This window comes from Argentina anserina, chromosome 3 (assembly GCF_933775445.1).
Source record: "Argentina anserina chromosome 3, drPotAnse1.1, whole genome shotgun sequence".
NCBI lineage: Eukaryota > Viridiplantae > Streptophyta > Magnoliopsida > Rosales > Rosaceae > Argentina > Argentina anserina.
In genome coordinates, this window is record NC_065874.1 from 3926053 (window position 1) to 3949484 (window position 23432).

The 23432-nt window shown below is 37.7% G+C and overlaps 2 protein-coding genes across 2 annotated transcripts; both read left to right on the forward strand.

Annotated features, from left to right (window-relative positions):
- Positions 1 to 3973: 3973 nt before the first annotated feature.
- LOC126788587 (alpha,alpha-trehalose-phosphate synthase [UDP-forming] 1-like) lies at positions 3974 to 12839 on the forward strand. Its single transcript, XM_050514591.1, has 18 exons — positions 3974 to 4097; positions 4788 to 5175; positions 5410 to 5507; positions 5733 to 6121; positions 6454 to 6568; positions 6698 to 6799; positions 7426 to 7576; positions 7925 to 8013; positions 8635 to 8683; positions 9154 to 9254; positions 9735 to 9922; positions 10311 to 10428; positions 10748 to 10924; positions 11005 to 11127; positions 11206 to 11293; positions 11427 to 11557; positions 11648 to 11746; positions 12097 to 12839. The coding sequence occupies exons 2-18, from the start codon at positions 4809 to 4811 to the stop codon at positions 12643 to 12645; spliced, it is 2934 nt and encodes a 977-aa protein (XP_050370548.1). The 5' UTR covers positions 3974 to 4097; positions 4788 to 4808; the 3' UTR covers positions 12646 to 12839.
- A 4501-nt stretch (positions 12840 to 17340) lies between these two features.
- Positions 17341 to 23421, forward strand: LOC126788589 (subtilisin-like protease SBT5.6). The gene is made up of 9 exons (XM_050514593.1): positions 17341 to 17573; positions 17672 to 17864; positions 17951 to 18142; positions 18550 to 18661; positions 20939 to 21500; positions 21592 to 21692; positions 21808 to 22165; positions 22295 to 22508; positions 22737 to 23421. The coding sequence occupies exons 1-9, from the start codon at positions 17502 to 17504 to the stop codon at positions 23273 to 23275; spliced, it is 2343 nt and encodes a 780-aa protein (XP_050370550.1). The 5' UTR covers positions 17341 to 17501; the 3' UTR covers positions 23276 to 23421.
- Positions 23422 to 23432: the final 11 nt, after the last annotated feature.

Here is a 23432-nt window from a genome sequence, read left to right on the forward strand (position 1 = left end):
AGAAGCATAGTCCTTATTAGAACTACACCACCAGCAACGGAAATTAGAGCTTGGTTTTTGGGGCCATAATGAGTTCTAGATTTAATTGAGGGGTTGTGCTCCAAGTTTATGGAATCAATTTTTTTGGACGTTGGTTATCTAAAGTAAATTCGACAATTTCATCCTCCATGCCATGATTTGAGCGATCAAGTTTCTGATTCTTTCGGAAAAGAACAAGAATTTTAGGGATGAAATAATTAACCCTAAACCCCCATATTCAAGACAGAAGCTCTATTAATTTCCAAGAAAAAAATTGAAACCTTCATACGGGTTCGTTCTTCGATAATATGGCATTGCGGCCAATTTTGTATACATGTTTGGTGCGTTTAATTGTCTAATTAAAATGGTTTGTTGAAACATGTGAGGATATGAAATTAATTTGTTCAAGGAGGATATGAAGGAGACGAGTTGCGACATAGAGAACTTATATTCTACTTTTTTAAGTAATGAATTGAAAATGATATAAATGAATCGTGACCGCGAGATTGAAATAGACGGACAATATTAAAATATGAGGCAATATGAGGTAATTTAATATGAGGAGAGGATCCGAGTCCACATTATTATAAACTATAGCTTAGATACAAGCTTTCTAAAACACATCCCAAATAGTCGGTATATTGTGTTTTCAGAGTTTGAAAGATTTGTGCTAGCCTACAACCAGACAGATTATACGTACCATTTTTCACCATCTATAAACAGAACAAGAAGTTGTGGTAGTAGCCACGAAGATGGTATGCATTGATAAAATCCACTCATTCCAGACTATTCAATGGTAACCTGCATGTGAAACACAACACACAGGGTGTAATCGAAATCTCCAGGATCCCAAATGGGGAATCTTAGTCCGTGAGACTGCTTCAACTCGGTCCACAGAATGACCCTATACCACTACAGAAGCATAATATGCGGCAAATGTTCTTTGAGCCCCCAAACCCATTTTAATCTGGGCACCCAACTGGATTTGGGAACCCTATCAGCCATCAACTTGAGGTTCATCGCCATCACCTAGAAGTCTTCCTTTGCCGCACTAGTAGGATTCGCTGCTGACATTGTCGATGATCGTTTCCAAACAATATTGATCAATTGAGGCCTTCCTTGATCACACATTGATACTATGCCTCTGATCCGAAGTCGTATAAGTTTGCATCTATCACCAACAACCAAATTGGTGAAATCCAATAGGCCCTAATCCTCCATGGATCCACCTTGAGATGAGCTCGGCGCGGCCGATTCATATATCCCAATATCGCTCCCATTAAACTCCGGGTAGGCAAGATGTGGTGGTTGCCATGAGCAATCGGCGGATGAAAGGAGATCAGACTGATAATCTAGGTTCGGATTATACTAAGGGTTTTACCTTATAATTTTTCTTTGCCTTGTCGAGAAAAAATAAAGCAACGAGAATTGTTCAAGAACACAAATCAATGAGATGACATTAGATGAGGTTATCTCCAATTCATCATCCCTCTACCACCCTTTACTGGTTATAGTTTCTGTGGTTTGAGAGTTAAGATTTATTTCTGGACGGTGATGAACTGATGATGATAGATACAAGTCTGTAGGAAAGAGCCGTCTCAAGATATTTGGAGGCCTGTGCGAGATTGAAACCACGGTCCTAGTATTTGATAAAATCTTACATAAATAGATATTAGTTGTAAAATATTAATGCAAATTTACAACTAATAAACTAAATAGATACAATTTGTTTTTTAATTGATTTGAGTCTAATCATATATCAATCTCTCATTTCTTTAACAACAAACTATGATAATTTTCTTCTTAACAAAATATTTTACAAACGATAGGCGAAAAAAAATATGAAAAACAGATCAAGGATAAATAGTGTATCTACCCAACGAATCAAGAAAAAAGGATGAAGGAAAATATGAAAAAATGATGAGGGGTATTTGGACAAATGTATCTACTATGTACCAATTAAAGAAAAAGATGAGGAATGAAATATCATCTAAAATAATGAAAAAAAAAATGAAGCAAAAATGCAATGATGTGAATTGAACCCTTAAAGGTGGAAGGTTGCAAGTCAGTGACCATCAATTGTCAACAATGAGGCCTTTTTGTAAGATTAATAAATGTACTAGGTGTATATATAAAGTCCTAAAAAATGAGGGGCCATGTGCCGTTGCTCCTCTTGCACATGCTAAGAGCCGGCCTTGCTGTAGGAGATTGGGATTTGATTGGTTTACTAATGAAGTATATTGGAAAATGCTTATGTTGTGGATTTGTGGTCCAATATGAAGCATAACCTCATATTATATATGAATCCAGCTTGAATGCATGATAGATGGAAACCTATTGAGTTTGAGCAGGAATAGAGGTTTAAGAAACTAAATCTATTCATTTTCGTAATGTCACGTAGAAAGATAGTAGCTTCGGAACGGTATTGGACAATGAACAATGATCGAGATGACACCCAATTAAAAGAAGCTTAACTGGTAAGTAGTCTAACGCTATTTTTTTTTCAATTACTTAAAGAATCCTTCATCCGACCCTCTTTGAGGACTGATGATGATTAACCTGCGAGTCTGAAAGACCTCTGAATGGAGTGAATAACTCTCTCAACACCCAGTGCTGCATCCACAAGGCCGCAGACCCAAGACCTTGCTTAAGCTACATTAGCTCTGATCGTAATTGGTAAGTGTTGGTAAGTAGTCTAACGCTATTGAATGTACATAATTTATATATATCGTGATTATCGTAATTTGATAAGAGAAAACACCGAGATTATGGAAAAAACTTAATTTAAATATATGGGATAGCTTTCGTTTTTACAGCGACAACTAGAGAATATCTTTGTCAAGTGTCATTTATAGGCATATGGCTAAAATCATTTCTGGATTAAGAATGCACGACGTGTCCGTGTACTAGTGTTAATTGAAAAGCGGATGATAATGACCTGAGATAATAGGTTAATCTTCCAATTTTACACGTTGAAATCGTGAGACCACTAAAGCATGATATTTGTATAAACACTTGGCTCATTCTTTTTTAGCTTTGTAATTTATGTTTTAGCTAGGGAATGTTTTACTTTATAAAGTAACAAAATAACGTCAAGCTAATGAAATTTTGATTCGGTTTATGTAATCTTTTCTTATTTTTGACGAAATCATTAGAGAACGCTAATATATATAGCTTGATGTTTTTGATAAGATGGATAAGGCCACCAGAATTACTCATCGATTATCATTCGACAACCATTAGTTTATTTTCCTTGGTCTTAAGAGATTGATGGTGACCATTAGTACCAACATCATTTATATACATGTGGAGGTAAATTGTCAACTACAAATCCCCACTTAATTCTCAATCTATAATGAAACAATCCTTAGAAACTGAACAAAACACTAACTTCCTGCCTTAAAACAAGAGGGGGGTGTTGGACCAAAAAATGGTTTATACTTTATACCAAAACTCTTGACAAAAGGTACAACCCAAAAATATACATGAGAGAAAAAGGCTGAGGGGTCTCTATATGAATCATACACACACAAAAGAGATACCACACACAATTTGGTGCCAACTCAGAGTGCAGCAGTGTTCACAGTGCCCTATATAAAGTGAGCTTCCAAATTATTTTTAGTATATAATGCTTGGTGTTATCTGCATGGCCAGAAGAAACAAGCAATTGTCTCTGCCACTTCTCCCTTTTTCGTTTCGGTGACTACACCTCTTCTCCCTCTCTCATTTTTATTTCTTTAAAATCTTCCCACATAAAATCCAATATCTTCTTCATCACAATCTGATCATCATCAACATTTTTGTGTTGAGATTTTTCTGCATCTTTTTGGTGACCACAGCTAGCGCCCCCCCCCCCCCCCCAAATATCGGTTTCTTTTGCCAACTTGGCTCTCTGCCTCTCTCTCTCTCTCTCACCTATCCATTTATAAACCTCTTCTTCTTCTACAAGAACCAAAATCAAGCACAAAAAAAGGGTCTCGGAGCTTATTGGGACCAGTGTCAAGTTTTCATCTTTGATAAAGTTTTGGTCTTGGGGCTCTTGAATGTGAAGCTCCCATCATCAGAGATCTGCATTCTGCGTAAGACTCACTCTTTTGGGTTTCTCCATTGATCAATTTTCTGCTTGGGTTCTTTTTTTCTTAATGTTCATAGTTTGCAACATTGTGTGTTCTTTTTCTTTTCTTGGGTTTGTTTATGTTTTATTGTTCTTGTCGTGACATGGGTTTTTCATGTTTTTGGGTTTTTTTTGTTTTTTGCTTCAAGAATGATGTTAAAGTTTGGTACTTTACTGTGGAGAAGTATGACTATGATATTGAATGTTGAAGCTTTTAGGAATTAGGATGGATCATGAAGCTTTTGCCTATTGAGTTTGTTGAATTCTGGATGATGGGGCATAGTTTAACTTCCTTGTTTCATTTACTTTTTTACATTCTTGATTTTTACTGTGTACTGGTGTTCGTTAGAAGTGTTAGTTTCACTGTATCTGAATTACTGCTGTATCTTCTTCTGCTGCAATTTTGCTATTTCTTGGTTCAGAACTGTATCCTGATGTATGATGTTTCCCACACAAACAAATAGTAACAAGGGTTGGATTGGAAAATGGTTAGAAATAGGCGATGCATGAAGTGGTTTCACTTTAAAATTATATTGTAAGTTGAAGTGGTCTGAGTGTAAGTAATCTGCTGGAGCTTGTAGCTTGAGAGTTATGTACACTGTCAATGAATAGATGAATATGGTAGGAATGACTTATAACACTATGCAAATTGCAGCCTTTTCTGCAGGACAATCATATGCCAGGAAACAAGTATAACTGCAATCCTCTCACACCCAGAAGTAGATTGGAAAGACTTCTCAGGGAAAGAGAGCTAAGGAGATCGAATCTTGCTTCGCAATCAAATGAAGAAGCAAGACATGCAGAACTGAGTGATTACTTTCTTACTGACGGCGAGAATTTAGCCCTATCTGGTGATGAAGACAGTACAGATGGGGTTGCAGCAGCTAGAGCTTTCGGTGATGGATATGAACGGCAAGAGGGACGACCTTCTAAACAACGGTTATTGGTTGTCGCCAACAGGTTACCTGTCTCCGCAGTTAGGAAGGGTGAAGACTCATGGCAGCTTGAGATAAGTGTAGGAGGGCTAGTGAGTGCACTTTTAGGTAAAGGATAGTTCATCTTGCCTGATCCTTTGTTTCAGTACATCCTGTGTTTTTGTTTTAATGGCCCTTTTATGTGCGCATGATAAGGTATATGATTTGTTCCTTTGGCATCAGATGAGGTATATATGTTGTTGACATAATATGTTTTTCTTCATTCCACCCAAATTACAAAAAGAAAGTGTGCTAATATTTCTCATTTGAATGGTGAATTAACCCCGTGTTGTTTTCTTGAAGGTGTTAAGGAGTTTGATGCCAGATGGATTGGTTGGGCTGGTGTAAATGTACCCGATAGTGTTGGACAAAAGGCACTGACAAAGGCTTTAGCTGAAAAGGTTAAAGTCTCTTAGTTATTTCTTGAATTTTTACAGAACATTAGCTTGTAAGCTGGCCATTAATTATTATATATATCGATAATGATCCAGTCATACACATAATCCCCCATCTTCATACTTTGAAAAACAGAAACAACACTGGCATGCATGCACACACCACTTACAATTTGTCTGATTATGTATTAAACTGTTAAAGGAGAAATAATTAAACTTTATTTATTGCAGAGGTGCATCCCAGTGTTTCTTGATGAAGAAATTGTTCATCAATATTACAATGGCTACTGTAACAATATGCTGTGGCCTCTTTTCCACTATCTTGGACTTCCACAAGAAGACCGCCTTGCAACCACCCGGAGTTTTCAATCTCAGTTTGATGCTTATAAGAAGGCAAACCAAATGTTTGCTGATGTTGTTAACAAACACTACGAGGATGGAGATGTCGTATGGTGCCATGATTACCACCTAATGTTTCTTCCTAAATGTCTAAAAGAACATAATATCAGGATGAAAGTTGGCTGGTTTCTCCATACACCTTTTCCATCATCAGAAATACATAGGACACTGCCATCTCGATCAGAACTTTTGAGATCGGTTCTTGCTGCTGATTTGGTTGGGTATGTTGTTTTTAATGTTTTTAATTTTTTTGAAATATTTCTGCTGCGTACTCTGCAATATAATTATATGACTAAATATGTAAAAGCTCTCCAGCTCTGGTCTTGGAAATGTGACTGAGATGTGGTGGTAAAACTGTTGTGGTGGTGACATCTAAGGCCAAGTCTCTAAAGGACCTAGAATGTAGATTTAATTTATCATCATGTTAATCACGCCCTTTCTAATCCTAGTTAAGGAATTGCCAGAGTCTGTTGTGAATATATCCTATAAGTTACCATCTGATGTTATACCTTGGGAGCTTATAGATTCTGATGAGTGGAGTTTTCATTTCCAGATTTCATACATATGATTATGCAAGGCACTTTGTTAGTGCTTGTACTCGTATCCTGGGTTTAGAGGGCACACCTGAAGGAGTCGAGGATCAAGGAAAGCTGACTCGTGTAGCTGCGGTATGTCATTTTCAATCCCGTAATTTTTTATCTGTTTATCAGCATTTTTTTTCATGTTTCTTTTTCAATCAAGAATTGCTTTATTTGGTCAATTCTCATGTTGCCTTTTCCTTTCGCTTTGAAAATTAGTTTCCAATTGGGATTGATTCGGACCGATTTATTCGAGCTCTAGAACTCCCTCAAGTCCAGGAGCACATGAAAGAATTGAAGGAAAGATTTGCAGGCAGAATGGTAAGAACTGATTACATTATAAGACCTGACAGCACCTTTTGGCATTTGGTCATATATATTTTACATTTAAACTCCTATGTTGATCTAAGTAGTAAGTTCTGCACTGTAGTTGTTAGAATGCTTGTCGATGTGCTATTGTTTAGATATGAATGCAAGTTCAATTCCTTCATCTCTATAATCACCGTAAATTATATCACTGAGAGACTAATCACACGTACAATTGGCTACTCTCTCTCTCTCTCTCTCACACACACACACACACACACACAATATTATCTGATTGCCCGTAAAGGCGTAAACTAAAATCAATCTGTTTTCATGATGGATTCCCCTGCATCTCTCTCACTCTTTTATATAGCTTTGAATTTTACTTTGTTTGCCACTTTGTCTGTACTGAACTGCTCTATTAATAGTTTGTTTTTATTAGAATCAGGTAAAGCATCTCCAACCATGTAAAATTTTGTCTCTAGATGTTGTTAATTTCATTGGTGAAGTTTTGAGTTGTTGATTCACATATTCAGGGTTCTATTCTTCAGATGAATTGCTTCTATGTTAAGTTCCCGTTTTATTCTCTTTTACTATTTTATTAATTTCTCAAATACATTTTGCAATTCAACTGTGGACAGGTAATGTTAGGCGTTGATCGCCTTGATATGATTAAGGGAATTCCTCAAAAGATCTTGGCATTTGAAAAGTTCCTTGAGGAAAATCCAAATTGGCGTGATAAAGTAGTCTTGCTGCAAATTGCTGTGCCAACAAGAACCGACGTGCCTGAGTGTATGTTCCTTTCCTCATATATGTACCCTAAACTAGAATCATATTCGTCAGTGGTAGTCTATCTTTCTTCGTTTCAATCGCAGTACTTGCTTGACATAGAAGATGAACAGTATAGCTTCCAATTATGTTCCCTTACTTTTTTCCAGTCAGGTTTTTGGTTGATCGTATAATAAGTTTGTTCGTTTGGTCAGAATTGCAAAATCTTTTTATTTGGCATATAGCAATACTCTTGAAGTCTTTCCTCTAATTTCTCCAATTCATTTATTCCATTATGTAATACTCAATGATCTACTGTCACTCCCAGAATGTAATATATATTTTCCTTTATGATGTGGTTTCCACTCACAGACCAGAAGCTCACCAGCCAGGTTCATGAGATTGTAGGACGCATTAATGGGAGATTTGGGACTCTTACTGCTGTTCCAATACATCATCTGGTTAGTGTTTATCCTCTTGACCTTTTGTTTTGATTCCATTATATTAAGCTATTTCACAATAATTTATGTACGACTGAATGAAAGAGTTTGTTAATTGATCAAATGGGATTTAAACTATAAAGTTGTGTAAGTAAGCATTTTGGATGCGAGATTTGGAAGTTCAATACAGATAATAGTGTGCCTACAAAGTGAATTACAAGAGTCCTGCTATCTTGCTATAATCAATAGAGTCCTGCTATCTTGCTATAATCAATCTTGAAGGCATGAATAAGCCTCTCTGAACTTGCTTACTTGCTGATGAGGACATGTAATATATGATGGTTGCTTGTGACAAACTGACAATTGCTGGAATACTGGGAGTAGCTTTCAATTTTTTTAATTTGTAAATTGTTTAGAGCTGAAGTCCAAAGTCCAAACCCAGCCTTTGCTTTGGCAATAACATAGACACATAATCATCATAGTAAGATGTTTGCATCATGCATGCTTACTTATCGTTAAAAATTGTTCTCTGTTATATATACATATATAGGACTGTGTACCATAGCTTCTTTATTAATATTATGGGTTATTGCTACTGATACATATATGTGAAGATTTCTTATACAACTTCCTCATTTACAGGACCGATCTCTTGACTTTCATGCATTATGTGCACTATATGCTGTTACAGGTACTTATTTTTCAGATTAATACGCACAACATTAATATTATTGTCTTTAATGATGATCCTGAAATGTTGAAGCTTTTGATAACCTTCTTCAACTTCAATATGAGTTGGATAATATTATCCTTTTTTTTAATCGTCTATGGCTAGTCATAGGCCCATAGCCAGCAAAAAACAAAAACTGTTTTTGTCAAAGGACACATAAAAACTACTGTTCCATTTTCGGTTGATAAATTATATTAGATTTCAGTGAAGGATCAGTTGTTCATGGTTAAATTAGCATATCACCTCTTCAGAAAAGACATCTTTACATGCATGTTCTTCTGGAACGAATTTCAAATGGAGAAGGCCAATTGCAATGGGATATATAATTGGAAATGGAAACAATCTTCCTGGCCACTTGCATATATATATGTTTACTGTATCATAAATAAGAAGCTGTGTGTAATGAGTTTGCATTTAAACACTATTTTCAGATGTGGCACTTGTTACATCTTTGAGGGATGGGATGAATCTTGTGAGCTACGAGTTTGTTGCTTGTCAAGCATCCAAGAAAGGGGTTCTCATTTTAAGCGAGGTAATCAAAACTCTCATGTGCAGTTCTAATATTACATATCATATATTTTTTCATCAAACTATGTAAAATGTGTCAAAAAAGTTGGTTGCTTTGAGCTTAAAATGTGTACTTTTGTATTTTCCTCATTCAATTATGTAAAATGCAATAATTAGGGGAAAAATAGAGTAAAACCAACACTAGATTTTTGTTTGATTTCTGCTCAAGGGACAATGTTATAAATGAGATATCTGGATACATGTTTTAATTTGAAAAGGCAGAAAACAGTTCAGAGAAAATTGACCAAAGATGAAGTTTCTGTGAAGGAGGGGGAGGGTATGGACATTAACGGAAAACAAAACTAATTTAGAGCTTCTTTTAGATATCAAAAAGTCATCTACTAGCATAAAGTGGACATTAAACATATCAAGTTGCAGTCACTCTAATCATTATGTTAGTTCATTAAATTGTGAAATCTGTTCTAATTATTCAGTTCTTATTTAGTTTGCAGGGGCAGCACAGTCCCTTGGTGCTGGTGCTATATTGGTGAACCCATGGAACATCACAGAAGTCGCAGCTTCCATAGGTTATGCTTTGAATATGCCCGCTGATGAAAGAGAAAAGCGTCACCATCATAACTTCATGCATGTGACAACTCACACATCTCAAGAGTGGGCTGCAACCTTTGTAAGGTACTGATCATATCACGGTCCTAAAGTCATCTAGGTTGTTATACACTTATACCACGACTCATGTTCGTGTATCTCGTTGTGAAGAAATTCACTATTCTAAGCTCTGCTGAGAGTTCATGAGTCTCCAAGTTTAGCCAAAATAAACTGCTTTGTGAAAACTAATTTTGACACTTCTTTTCCTTGCAGTGATCCAGTTATATTTGTAATTGGATCCACCAAATAATTAATTTCAAAAATTTAATCAGGAGGAGGTTTACACACTGCAAAATTCAGATTAAGGGATATAGATGTCTAATATAGCTGTTCTGCTATCTCATAGCTTTTTCACTTTGTTTTCTTCCCCCTTTCTTCAGGGTCATGCTCAATGGTGAATTTTTCTTTTTTGTAGTGAACTCAATGATACTATTGTTGAAGCTCAACTAAGGACAAGACAAATTCCTCCATTACTTCCTATCAAGGGATCAGTTGATTGCTATTTTCAATCAAACAATCGATTGCTAATACTGGTATGCTATTTTTTTATATAAGAAGATTTTATTTTGATACTTGCATAGACGACATAGATATATGTCCATATATATAATGTATCTGAAACTTCTCTATAAGAAATCCATTCCTCGAGCAAACTTGATGTCGACATGTATGAGTTCAGACCGTTTATACAATGTTGTCAGCGAATACCTTTTTTTTTATCTATTAAGAAATTTCTGTTGAATGTTTCAAAATTGGACTCCTACTTGAAATTGCTGAAACAATTAAAATTTACAGTTTCTTGGTTTCACCTTACAGTTCTCATCATCTTCATTGTCTCTCTCTCCATTACAGGGATTTAATGCCACTTTAACTGAACCAAAGGATACCCTTGGGAGAGGGGGAGGTCAGATTAGAGAAATGGAACTCAAATTGCACCCAGATCTCAAGGAACCTTTGAAAAAGCTTTGTAATGACTCAAAGACAACAATTGTTGTCATTAGTGGAAGTGACCGAAACGTCTTGGACTATGTACAGTAGCCTTCCATCGGCAATGCTTTATTTCTAGCATCTTGAATGTTAAGTGTTGGGACTGATAATTTTATTTACAGAACTTTGGCGACTACAACATGTGGTTGGCAGCAGAAAATGGGATGTTCTTGCGTCTTACAACAGGAGAATGGATGACAACTATGCCAGAGAATTTAAATATGGATTGGGTTGACAGCGTAAAGGTATGCATTATAATGCATACTCTTCCGGTTGACTTTTGTATCCAAGTTCAAATTTCTGACATCTGACCATGATTTCAGCATGTTTTTGAGTATTTCACTGAAAGAACCCCGAGATCTCATTTTGAGCTTCGTGAAACTTCACTTGTATGGAACTATAAATATGCAGGTAGCACAAAGCTTCTAGTTTTTTCCTGCTTATTGTAGTTTCTCTTACTCTCAGTTAATGATACTGCATTGCTGCTGCAGTTTTGATTTATACATTATATCTATTAACTGCCTCAGTATGTCCATATTATTAGATGTTGAGTTTGGGAGACTCCAAGCCAGGGATCTGCTGCAGCATCTTTGGACAGGCCCAATCTCAAATGCATCTGTCGATGTCGTCCAGGGTGGTCGGTCTGTGGAGGTTCGAGCTGTTGGTGTTACAAAGGTAAGTTATTCGAACTAGATTTAACTCCTGGATTCTATGTTTTGGATCTACTACTATAACATTCTATATTCTGTTCCCATGTTTGAGCAGGGTGCAGCTATTGACCGTATCTTGGGAGAGATTGTTCATAACAAAGGCATGAAGACACCAATTGATTATGTTTTATGTATTGGCCACTTTCTACCAAAGGTGTGTTTCTTCTTTTTCTTGTCAGCTAAGTCGTCTCCATGGAGATGAGTTTTCAACAGTGAGCGTTTTGATTGGAAAGTTTTGCATATGATTTCCATGTGCGTCGTTTTGACACTTTCCTTCATACTGCCCAAAGTTATAGAGTCGCTTATTAACACTTTTTTAGAACATGCTAAACAATAATTGAAGGCTATAAAGATGTTTCATTATGCCTATGTGTTGTTGCTCCAGAAGCTATGATATAAAAAAGATTAGCTTTTGGAGATAGTATCAAAATTATAGCATGCATAATTGAGTTCTTGAGTTTGATGATTGATATGTTATGTAATACCATGGACTGACTTTTGTAGGACGAGGATCTCTATACATTCTTCGAACCAGAGCTTCCTTCTGAGGTACCAATCCAAAGTATTCCTCGACCCACGTCAGTCCCAACTCCTGTCAACCCGTCTTTGCCCAAGATTTCAACGGGTAAAAGTAATTCTAAGGGATCCCGCCTTAAGAAGCAACGGTCATTGTCAACTATAGAAAAGAGAGCTAATATTGGAATTGTGAATGCTTGGAGGCCAACATTAATGCGTGATAGAATGTCTCTGCATGAAGGTTCTTCTGTGCTTGACCTCAAGGGTGACAACTACTTCTCTTGTGCTGTTGGGAGAAAGCGATCCAGTGCAAGATATCTCCTTCAATCCTCCGACGATGTTGTTACACTTCTAAAAGAGTTTGCTGAAGGTAGAGAACCAATGCCTGTCGACTCAGAACTTGAACCAGTGCCTCTTGATTCTGAAGGTGGAACAATGCCGCGCGACTCAATTGGTGGAGCAGGGTCTCTCGACTTACTAGGTGCAGCAGTGCCTGGCAACTCAGAAGGCGGAGAACAAAGCATTGAAAATGTCTAGACCTCATCATATTTCTGTGACAAGGGTCATAAAGATTTCTTTCACAAGTACATACAAAATCCATGAAAAATTTCAGACCCACGGGACTTGGTTTTGTAGGTAGAAGAAAACCAAAAATTGCACATAAGAGATGTTCAGAACTTCAGGTCACCTTGTTCAGTACATTTTACCCAAAGAAACAAAGAGAAGAGCTTAAATCACAATGCTCAAAATTTTGCCTTCTTATTGTATGGTTGCTTTAATTTTTCTCATTGCAAAATTATTATTCTGCACAGTAGCGGCCTTTAGACTCAAATCTCTTTCAAACTTTTTTTCCCATCGTCTTTGACTATGGAGAAGGCTAAGGTTTTCAAGTCACTTTCAACTTTTCAAGCAAGTACCTAAGACTACCAAGTAATGGAATATTTTGATAGCACAACTCCATAGTGGAGTAGCCCATAATTTGACATTCTTGATATGGACATACGGTGTCGTTTTCGGATTGTATTGCATACTACCACAATTATCTTTCACTCTATTATTATCTAAGGATATTGTCATGCAGATGAAATAATTAAATTAAAAAGCTGTGTATAGTTAGAAAAGTATCGTATGATGTTGGAACTTGGATAAAGTGAGCAAATGAGCAGGGGCAAGAAGAAATGTGATGCAAGGGGATCACTAAATTCAGACTCAATCTCTATTATGCATTCAAGTTGCAAAGTTAGTTCGTGAAATCTTATATATAAATTAAAAGTTAGTTCGTGATAAAGTTCATTTATTTTATTCTGTTGAAGAAATATTATATACAGTTAGAAAAGTATTTTATGGTGTTTGAACTTAGAAAAGGTGTAACAAAATAAACAGCAAGTAATGAGTGGTGGCAAGAAGGATCCATTGTGATGCAAGGTGATCACTAAATTCATGATCTCTATCATGCATCAAGTAGCAAAGTTAGCTTGTGACATGAACTTTATAACCCACTCCTTCTAAGAAAGCAATATTCTTCAAGTATCGTATTGGAATGAGATTGAACTCATAAATCATGGTTTTCTATGTATAAACGTAGATTGGATTCCCAAGTTGCATATTATTATTCGGTATGCAGTATGCTGTTTACGTAGGCGCATAACCAATTAAAGAGGGATGGTATGCGGAAGAGGAAATGACCACGCATATATATAGAATAGGGCAGAGCTAGTAATGCATGGAAGAATTAGTTTGTAATTCACAATGTGACATGTATGCAACCATGAGTCAATGGACATTCGAAGTAGGCAATGTTGTGACAGAGCCGAAATCCTATTCTGCATGCCTTTGAAACTGAGACTTAGAATGAAATTGGTGGTCCTCTTAAGTCCCAAATACAGCTGCCCCTAAATAAACTAGTTCATCGAGTTGTATTATGGAATTCGAAAAAAAAAACAAATTGAGTTGTATTGCTTTCATGATCTTTTTAAATCTCTACTTTAGTTTATAAATTTATGGAGAGCGTGAATGCGTACAAACGATGCAATTAGTTTCAAATTCACAAGTCTCTTATTGATAGGTTGTTGACGTTTTATAGAAGGAACTACAATCAAATACAAATTGTAATAACCCTCATTTTTTTTTTCAAACAATTTTTGAGTGTGATTGGAATTCTATAAAATTGTGGAATTTAAATAGAATGAATGTGGTTGGTTACGACGTTATGAAACGAGTAACGGATACGTTTTCGGAACGTTTAATTCGAAAAACGTTACGTTTCCGCAACGTATATATCGACTTTTATTCCGTCGCTCGGTTGCGGAAACTTCCTTCACAAAAGTCGTAGGGCTCGTCGATACGAGTTCATGGATATATGACGCGTTGTAATCAGACGTAGTACGTAAAAGTTATTAACGATAGAAGTTGTTTCCGATTTTGGAAATTAGTATATAAAGGATGTTTTATCAGCTAGGGTTTCCAAAAGTGGAAACCCCTCACTCTCTCTCTTCTCTCCGCCTCCCTCGGCTCTCTCTCCCCGATTCTCCTTCCCTCTCTCTCCCTCCCCGATCTCCGCCCTCAGTCCTTCGTGGCTTGCACCGCCGCTCTCTACGGCCTTGCGAGCTCCCCTGCAAGTGACCCCGAGTTCCCCGCACCGTGCCTCGCTGCCACGAGCTTCGACGACAAACCAGAGCTTGGAGGTTACCGCCGCATCACGCATCGTCACCGGCAAAGCTAGGGCACGGGGACTAGCTCACTGTCGCCGCCTCTCCTACTTGGCACCACCTGCAACCAAGCAAGGCGCAGATCGAGACATCATCACGCCCTCGGCTCGACCTCCACCTTCGCAGGGTTCTAGCTCCTCCGGTGACGTCACAATGACTCCAGGGAACGATTGAGGTAAGGGATCGATTGATTGAGTGATTGTGATTGAAAAATTGTTGGTTGTTTGTGATTTTGTGGAGATCGGAGATAGGAGATGAGGGTGGACTACCGCCGCATTAAGCGGCGCGTGTGGAAGTGTGGGGTGGCGTAGGGGCGGCCTAGGATCGAAGGGAGGAAGAGGGGAGAAAGGAAGATGGTTTTGGGGTGGCGGTGGTGTCATACGCGCATTTGATGGTGTCGGCGCGTGTGCCCCACGCGCTGCCACAGTGAGTGGCGCGTGAGCGCCACGCGCGGCCTGCCGGAGGTGGCGCGTGCACCCCACGCGCCGCCACGTGCGGCGGCGTGAACAGTGATTCCGAGAAGGGTAATTTTGTAATTTATTTTTACGTACGGTAAATGTAAATTTAAATTACTTTCAGTAAAGATAAAAAGTAATTTTGGAAGGGTAATACGGTAATTATTATTTACTGAAACATTACGTACATTTGAATAGTAATTATACGTACAGAAATACATAAACAGTATGTACTCGTACAACGATACGTATTGGTTATGTATTTGTACATTAGTACTGTGAATAGTAATCGTGAACAGTAACAGTGATTAGTACTATGAATAGTAACAGTACGTGAACAGTAACACTGAATAGTGACGGTGAACAGTAAATTCGTAAAACCGAAAATTGCTGAACAGTAACCGATTATTACTGTTTCGGCATTTAAAGGTTTACGAAATGTTTCTAAATTCTTTTCTTATCTTTTCAAGGTGATTGATAAATCAAGGAAATGAATTATCTTCGGAAATTGTGGAATTACGCTCGAGTCGATAAGGTGAGTAAAATCTCACATATTTACGAATCTACCCTTGCGGTGTTCTAAGATATTTGCAAGAGTTTTTAATATTGAAATACGACATGTATACAATATAATGGATTCTATATATATTGTATAAATGGTAATAAGTACATATATATATAATTTGCTATATTATATACTGTTATGAATTCATCTGAATTAGGTCAATTCGATGACAAGCATGTGAGTTTAATATGGAGTTTGTTAAACGTTTTGTCTTCGGACGTGTTTATAAATTATGACATGTATAAGATATAATGGATTATATATATATCGTATAAATGGTAAATAAATACATATATATATATATATAGTTTGCTATATAATATACTGTTATGATTTTATTGTGATGATGTCATTTTGATGACAAGATATTTCGAGCATGTGATTTTGATTTGTACAATATGATGTGAGATTATTGTACGTGATTTTAACATTGAGACTGTTAAAATGTGATTTGTCTTCGGACCTGATGTTTGGTACAATATGATGTGAGATTATTGTACGTGTTTGGCAAGTCGAAACCTAGCCTTTGGCCGGGCGAAAGTTACGATACAGTTAGAGCTCTAGTCTGTCTGCCGTAGTACTGCATGTGAGGTAACGGGTGGTTATCTGCTCATGGGTACTCAGATTGTTTTGGATGTTGGGTAGCGGGTGGCTATCCAATATCAGCGGTGTATTACGAGAGGGGTAACAGATGTGTACCAGCGTTCTTGGTACCCGTAATATAAATGCATTTGGGTAACCAGATGAGTTACTTAATTTCTCATGAGCGTTTTATTTCATATTTCTTTGGGACGACCAGATGGGCCGTCCATTAACTCATGAGTGCATTTATATTTGTTGATTTCTGGATTTTCGTATATATTGAAATGCGAATTATATTTTCATTTTACTCATACGAGCTGTAAAGCTTACCGGGTTTGTGTTTACAATCCCGGTGCACCAAATCGATGGTGTAGGGGATAATTCTGCAGGTGTTGATTAGTGGAGATTGAGTGACGACTCCGGAGGCTCAAAGTCGTTCGTATCCTGCTTGTGGTGAGGTTTTTAGCGTGGATTTGTGTGTGAGAATTTGAGTGGAGTTATTTGTGAGTTTTGTGAGAGTTTGTGAGGATTATTACCATTCCATCTTATGTATTGTTGAATTATAAATTTGGGTTGTAATAATTGGTTTTCTGAGTTGTATTAAGAACTCAGAATTGATCCGCTGTGACATTTTAAATGATTTCGACTTCATTGAGATTATTTGGTGTTTAACGACTTTAAAATTTTGAGTTTTTAAGCTCGAAATTTTGGGGTCGTTACACAAATAGACTGAATTAATTACAAAGAAAAATAAATTTAAACAAATATGATTCTAAAAAGGAAGTTAAAAGTAAAAGGTCAATCAACCTCTAGGGTCAACTGCGTTATTCAATGACAGTGAGAACGTATCTATAAATATACATACCATGTATGTATTCTCACACACACATATCAGATACTAGAGATACGATACTTGTATCAAGGTCCCTACCCTAAGAATCTTGCGGGACCGTTCTGGAATCTGATATTCCGAATATCATAGATAAGAGTTTCGTTTTTGATTATTCTCTAAACTTATATAAACACCCCATTTAAGATCAAATTTATGCAGTAGTATTGTAATCGTATATCAGATCACCACCAATGAAGCCAGTTTTCTTCATCATCATCTCTCTCCTTCTCCTTCCTCTCTTGGCCTCGTGCTCAGAGCATAAGGTACGCTGATACATACATATTCTTCTAGCTTTGGAAATATTCGTTTTCTATAAACTCTGATTAATTATATGCGTTTGTATCGTGGTTATCATATGTAGGTGTACATAGTATATTTTGGGGAGCACAGTGGAAAGAAAACACTGCATGAGATTGAGGACATCCACCACTCATATTTACTATCTGTGAAAGAAACTGAGGAACATGCCAGGGCTTCACTGCTTTACAGTTACAAGCACAGCATCAATGGTTTCGCAGCAGTTCTCTCTGAGGATGAAGCTTCTAGGTTATCTGGTAAAGTAATCAATAGCTTCTTCTCCCCATCCTCCTCCATCTCTATACTTTTCTCTAATAGTTGCAGAATGGTGATCTCTGAACAGAACTGGAAGAAGTTGTATCGGTATGGCCGAGCCACCCAAGAAAGTACACCATGCACACAACAAGGTCATGGCAGTTTGTGGGGATTGAAGAAGAGGAAGAGGGGAATTACTGGAAACACAATCAGATGGGAGGAGACTTCTTATCCAAAGCAGGTTTTGGCAAGAACATCATTGTTGGAGTCCTTGATAGTGGTACGTAATAAACAAAACCATATACAAAGTTACAAACCACATAATTGCATATAATCACTTCACTCCAAATAGTACTCTTGTTTCACATGTGACGCCACTCCAATCATTTTTGTATTTGATCTAAAGGTGCTGTATTCTTGTAGTTACTAGGCATCCTGCGCGCTGTCTTACTAACAGTAAATGGGGATGATTGGTCTTCGTTGATTTCAGTTGTTGCTTGGCACGAAAAAAAAAAACAACTTTCATTCGAGCAAAACATACTATAAGTCTATAATGAAAGTAGATTTATATCCATAATCTAATAATATAACATGCCGTCCAAATGTGGTGCCGTAAAGAAATTATCAGTTTATCACTATGTACATATGTGATGTGATATTGGTTGGTGGTATACAAAATGCTGTCAGGTGTATGGCCAGAATCAAAGAGCTTCCGTGATGTAGGAATGGGGCCCGTTCCAAAATCATGGAGGGGAATCTGCCAAACTGGAGTTGGCTTTAATTCATCCCACTGCAATAGGTAACCTTAAATCTCTTTCGTTCTTAATCTTCCTTATATTCATTATATTTCAAAGATTAAAAATCACTCCACATCTGTTCATTCTTGTTCTCCTTTCTCACTTAGTTATATAAATGTGTAGTCATTTTGCTGCTTGGGTAGTTGTGTTTTGGGAAAACATGTGAATTGATTTAAGTATGAATCTGTAACACAGAGTACTAGAAGATTAGGCAGTTTCGTATGAACTTCAAAATATAATTTATTTCTTGGGACCATGGGCGATTTCTTTTCTAACTAGCTAGATCTTCTCTTGGGAAAATACTTGATATGCTGCCAGTTTCTGACATTAGGGTTTCTAGTGTCAAACAATGTTTGCCTAGACAAGGATAGCTAGACCCACAACCACATGACATAACACATGAGAATGATGAGATAGGCTAACTGGCTAACTGGCTAACAATAAGGACATGAGGAACCAATGGTAATGTCAAGATCGAAACACCAATAGTAAAGTAACCTCTCCAACATGGCATTGCATCTCAAATCACATTCTCTGTAATGACCCAAACGTACTGCTTACTACAAGTGCTAGAGATATACTCATAGTCCTCACCAAATTTATTTGCAAATTTAATAATGTAAATTTGCATGTTTTTATGTTTATGCATGTTTTAAATCTACATGCTTCTAAACTAATGCTCACCACATGTACTTACTAGCTTGCTCGATTAGAAAGCATGTTCAGACTACTTCGATCTTGATTCCTTGAGCTAGAGTCTTTATAGAGGTGGTGGCTTAATGATTCCTGCGAGAATTTTCAATTTACGTAAATTTTTCACTTTAATCTTAAAACATATACCGTGAGTTTTAATATTTAGGTGTTAGGCTCATACACTTTATGTTTTAATGAAAATATAAATGGACCAAAGTTTATGACATTTCGTAGAATTTAAGATTGAGAGACGAAAGATTTCATAAATCAGTTAAGCTATGAAATTTCTTCAGAGCTGCTTGTTAATTCATAACATCAGTACGATATTTCCTAAATGTAAATCTCACCCCCCATGTGAGATTTGGGCCTTGGGGTATACAATTTATCGAAACTAGAACCGTCAGTTCGGGGAATCTAAATTATGAACCGGGGATGACCTAGAGAAGTTTATGTATCAACTTTGATTTGATTTAATATTTTATCTAGTCTAGATAAGAAAAAGAGGGTTTGATTGGTACACTATTCAAACTTGATTGAACCAAGGAAAAAAAAAATTATCGTACAGAATTGACGCCCTACACATTTTGTTCTTTTCTGGATGGCTGCTATGGTTGTTTGTGATTATTAAGTCGACTGAAACGTAAAGTATTTGTGACCATGCATCGATGATATCCCAAGATGAAGCATTAGTCTATTTCAATCAAGCAAAGCCAGTAGGTGATCCATCTATTTGACAATTTGTTTCTTGGCTTCTTTTGGTTTCTTTATCTTGTGAACTTCTGTGGTCTTCTCTGATGCCTCTGTAGCAGCAGCCATTTGAAATTATGCAAACAACCATTTGAGATTGTGCAACAGCCAATGCATTTGAAATAATGCAACTCTTGTGAACTTCAATTCATTGGTCTTGCCTCGTGCCATCTGAAACTAAAATAATGCAACAGCCTTTTGAAATAATGCAACATTTCTTAATCTTCTGATTATTCTTCCTATTATTGTAGCAGGCATCTGTCATTGGACGTATCTCTGATGCAGCCTTCTCAATTATTTTCCTTTTTCAGAGCCCCCTAATTCTTAGTGGACGGTTGCTTAGCTTCATATGTGCCCTATATTACTTGGCTAACCCTTACTAATTAGTACATGATTAAATTGAAACCATTAGTGTTACTGCCCAACTCATTGGTGCCGTTTGGATAAGTAGTTACTTACCTGCGAGGGCAAACTCGCTACCACATAAACAGATAAACTGTAGGTTAGGCAAAATAGACATCACTGGTATCATGATCGATCTTGTTGTGGCAACTAATTACTGATTAGTAACTAAGAACAAACTCATTAGCACCTAAGAACGTACAAGTGGTAGTGCACTTGTTTATGATAGGTATGGAGCAACTAGCTCGCTCAAGACTTTATTTTCTGAACAACTTCTATATAAAGTTCTTAAGAAGTTAATATTACGTCATTATTTACTCAAAATTGTTCAGGGATCGACATTTTCGTTAATAGATTCTACGTAGTGATTGTTCTATTTTAGGGAATTTTGCTATTGTCTTACTGAGTCTGTGATGATGGTTTCTTTGATCTTATAGGAAGCTGATTGGAGCTCGTTACTACCTCAAAGGGTTTGAGCAACACTACGGTCCTCTTAATGTCTCAGATGATTCTCGATCACCGCGTGACATGGATGGCCACGGAACCCACACGAGCTCAACCGTGGCTGGTCGAGTCGTTCCCAATGCCGCTGCTCTGGGCGGGTTCGCTCGCGGCTCTGCCTCCGGTGGTGCCCCATTGGCACACATTGCCGTGTACAAGGTGTGCTGGGCTATACCAGGTGCATCCAAGGCTGAGGGAAACACATGCTTTGAGGCGGACATGTTTGCAGCCATGGATGACGCCATAGCTGACGGTGTGGATGTGATGAGCCTATCAATCGGGACATCTCAACCTGTGAAGTTGACCGAGGACGGTATTGCTCTTGGAGCATTGCATGCAGCTAAGAAGAACATTGTGGTGGCTTGTAGTGCTGGAAACGCAGGCCCTGCCCCATCTACTCTATCAAACCCAGCTCCATGGATCTTCACTGTTGGTGCCAGCAGCTTGGACCGAGCGTTTATGTCACCTGTTGTGCTTGGAAATGGCTTGAGCATTGAGGTACTTTACTATAATTTCACCCCGAGCATAATAAAATGGTAATTGTAAAATGCTTGTTAGTTAACTCTTTTGATTGAATTAACATTTTAAGGGAGAAACAGTGACCCCAAGCAAGCTGGAAGAGAATAAGATGTACCCTTTAGTATATGCAGGGGATGTTGTCAACCCTGGTGTAGCCCAAAATCTGACAGGGTAAGATGTCTTCACTTTAATATTTAGTCTCTATTTCTTTAGAGATCATTGATAGTTAATCACTGGTTAATTGAATACTACAATAATGAACTGTAAAACTCAATGTGGCATGCAGACAATGCCTCGCGGGTTCTCTTTCTCCTGAAAAAGTTAAGGGAAAGATAGTGTTCTGCGTGAGAGGTGCTGGGATGAGAGTTTCAAAAGGCATGGAAGTGAAAAGGGCTGGTGGTGTTGGTTTTATTTTAGGAAACAGCAAAGCAAATGGAGGTGAAATTTCGGTTGATCCTCATGTCATTCCTGCCACTGCGTTGTCATATAGCAATGCCAATAGGCTTATGGAATACATCAAATCTACTAAAGATCCAAAAGCAACTATCATACCAGCAAGGACAGTGTTGCATACAAAACCAGCTCCATTTATGACTGCTTTCACTAGTAGAGGCCCGAGTGTCATTGATCCTAACATTCTCAAGGTACATGTTTCACTCGATTTATTTATTGCAAGGCTGTCAATTTTGAAAATGCGCGCACATTCAACTTGCTTTACTTGTATGAAAAGTACTAATTGGTGCCGAAAATCTGCCTCTTTTGTTTCATCTCAGCCTGATATCACAGCTCCTGGACTAAATATATTGGCAGCATGGACTGAGGCTGAAGCCCCTACCAAGTTGTCAATGGATCAACGAGTGGCTCAGTATACCATCGAGTCTGGAACTTCAATGTCTTGTCCTCACGTTGCTGCGGCTGCAGCACTTCTTAAGGCCATCCACCCTGACTGGAGCAGTGCTGCCATAAAATCTGCTCTAATGACCACAGGTAAATTATAGTACTAACTTCCATTTGATTGTTACATCGATCACTAGTTTCTTTGATCAAGTAGAACATAGAACTGATGGACTTACTGTACCTGTATGCTTACTGCAATACATCAAATTATTAATCTTCTATGGTCTGAAAGATATCTAGCATGTCATGTTGTCAAATTCACATGTATACATTTTCCTCAAAAGATTTTATGTATCCTGATTTTTGTTGTTCCTGCAGCGGGGATAAGAAACAACGTAGGTATGCCATTGAACGATGAATCCGGCGGTGCTGCAACCCCTTTTGCATATGGTGCTGGCCACTTCCGGCCTACCAAGGCAGCAGACCCTGGCCTTGTGTATGATGCCTCATATGGAGACTATCTTCTCTACTTCTGCAGTATGGGAGTTAAGAACTTTGATCCAACATTCAAGTGTCCAATATCACCACCAGCGGCAGTCAACCTGAACTATCCTTCCATTGCAATCCCGAAACTGAATGGCACCATAACGATTAAGAGGACAGTCACAAATGTTGGTAACCCCAAAAGCGTCTACTTCTTTACTTCCAAACCGCCTTTGGGCATCTCGGTTAAGGCCTCTCCAAGTATATTGTTCTTTGATCGTGTTGGCCAGAAGAAGAGCTTCACCGTTACTGTCAAAGCAAGGACAGAGATGCTTAACGATAACCCGTTGAAAGATGAGTATGCATTTGGCTGGTACACTTGGACTGATGGACCTCATACTGTTAGGAGTCCAATTGCAGTTTCTTTAGCATAGAACTAAAAGAGTTCACTCTTACAATTCGTCGTTGGGGTTCGCTCTACTGAAAGTTATAGGATAGAACTATGGGACTCTTTGCAACTTAATTGATCAAGGGGTTTTATCAAGATGTATTTTACCATATTTAGAGTTGCAACAATAAAGAAAAGTTTCA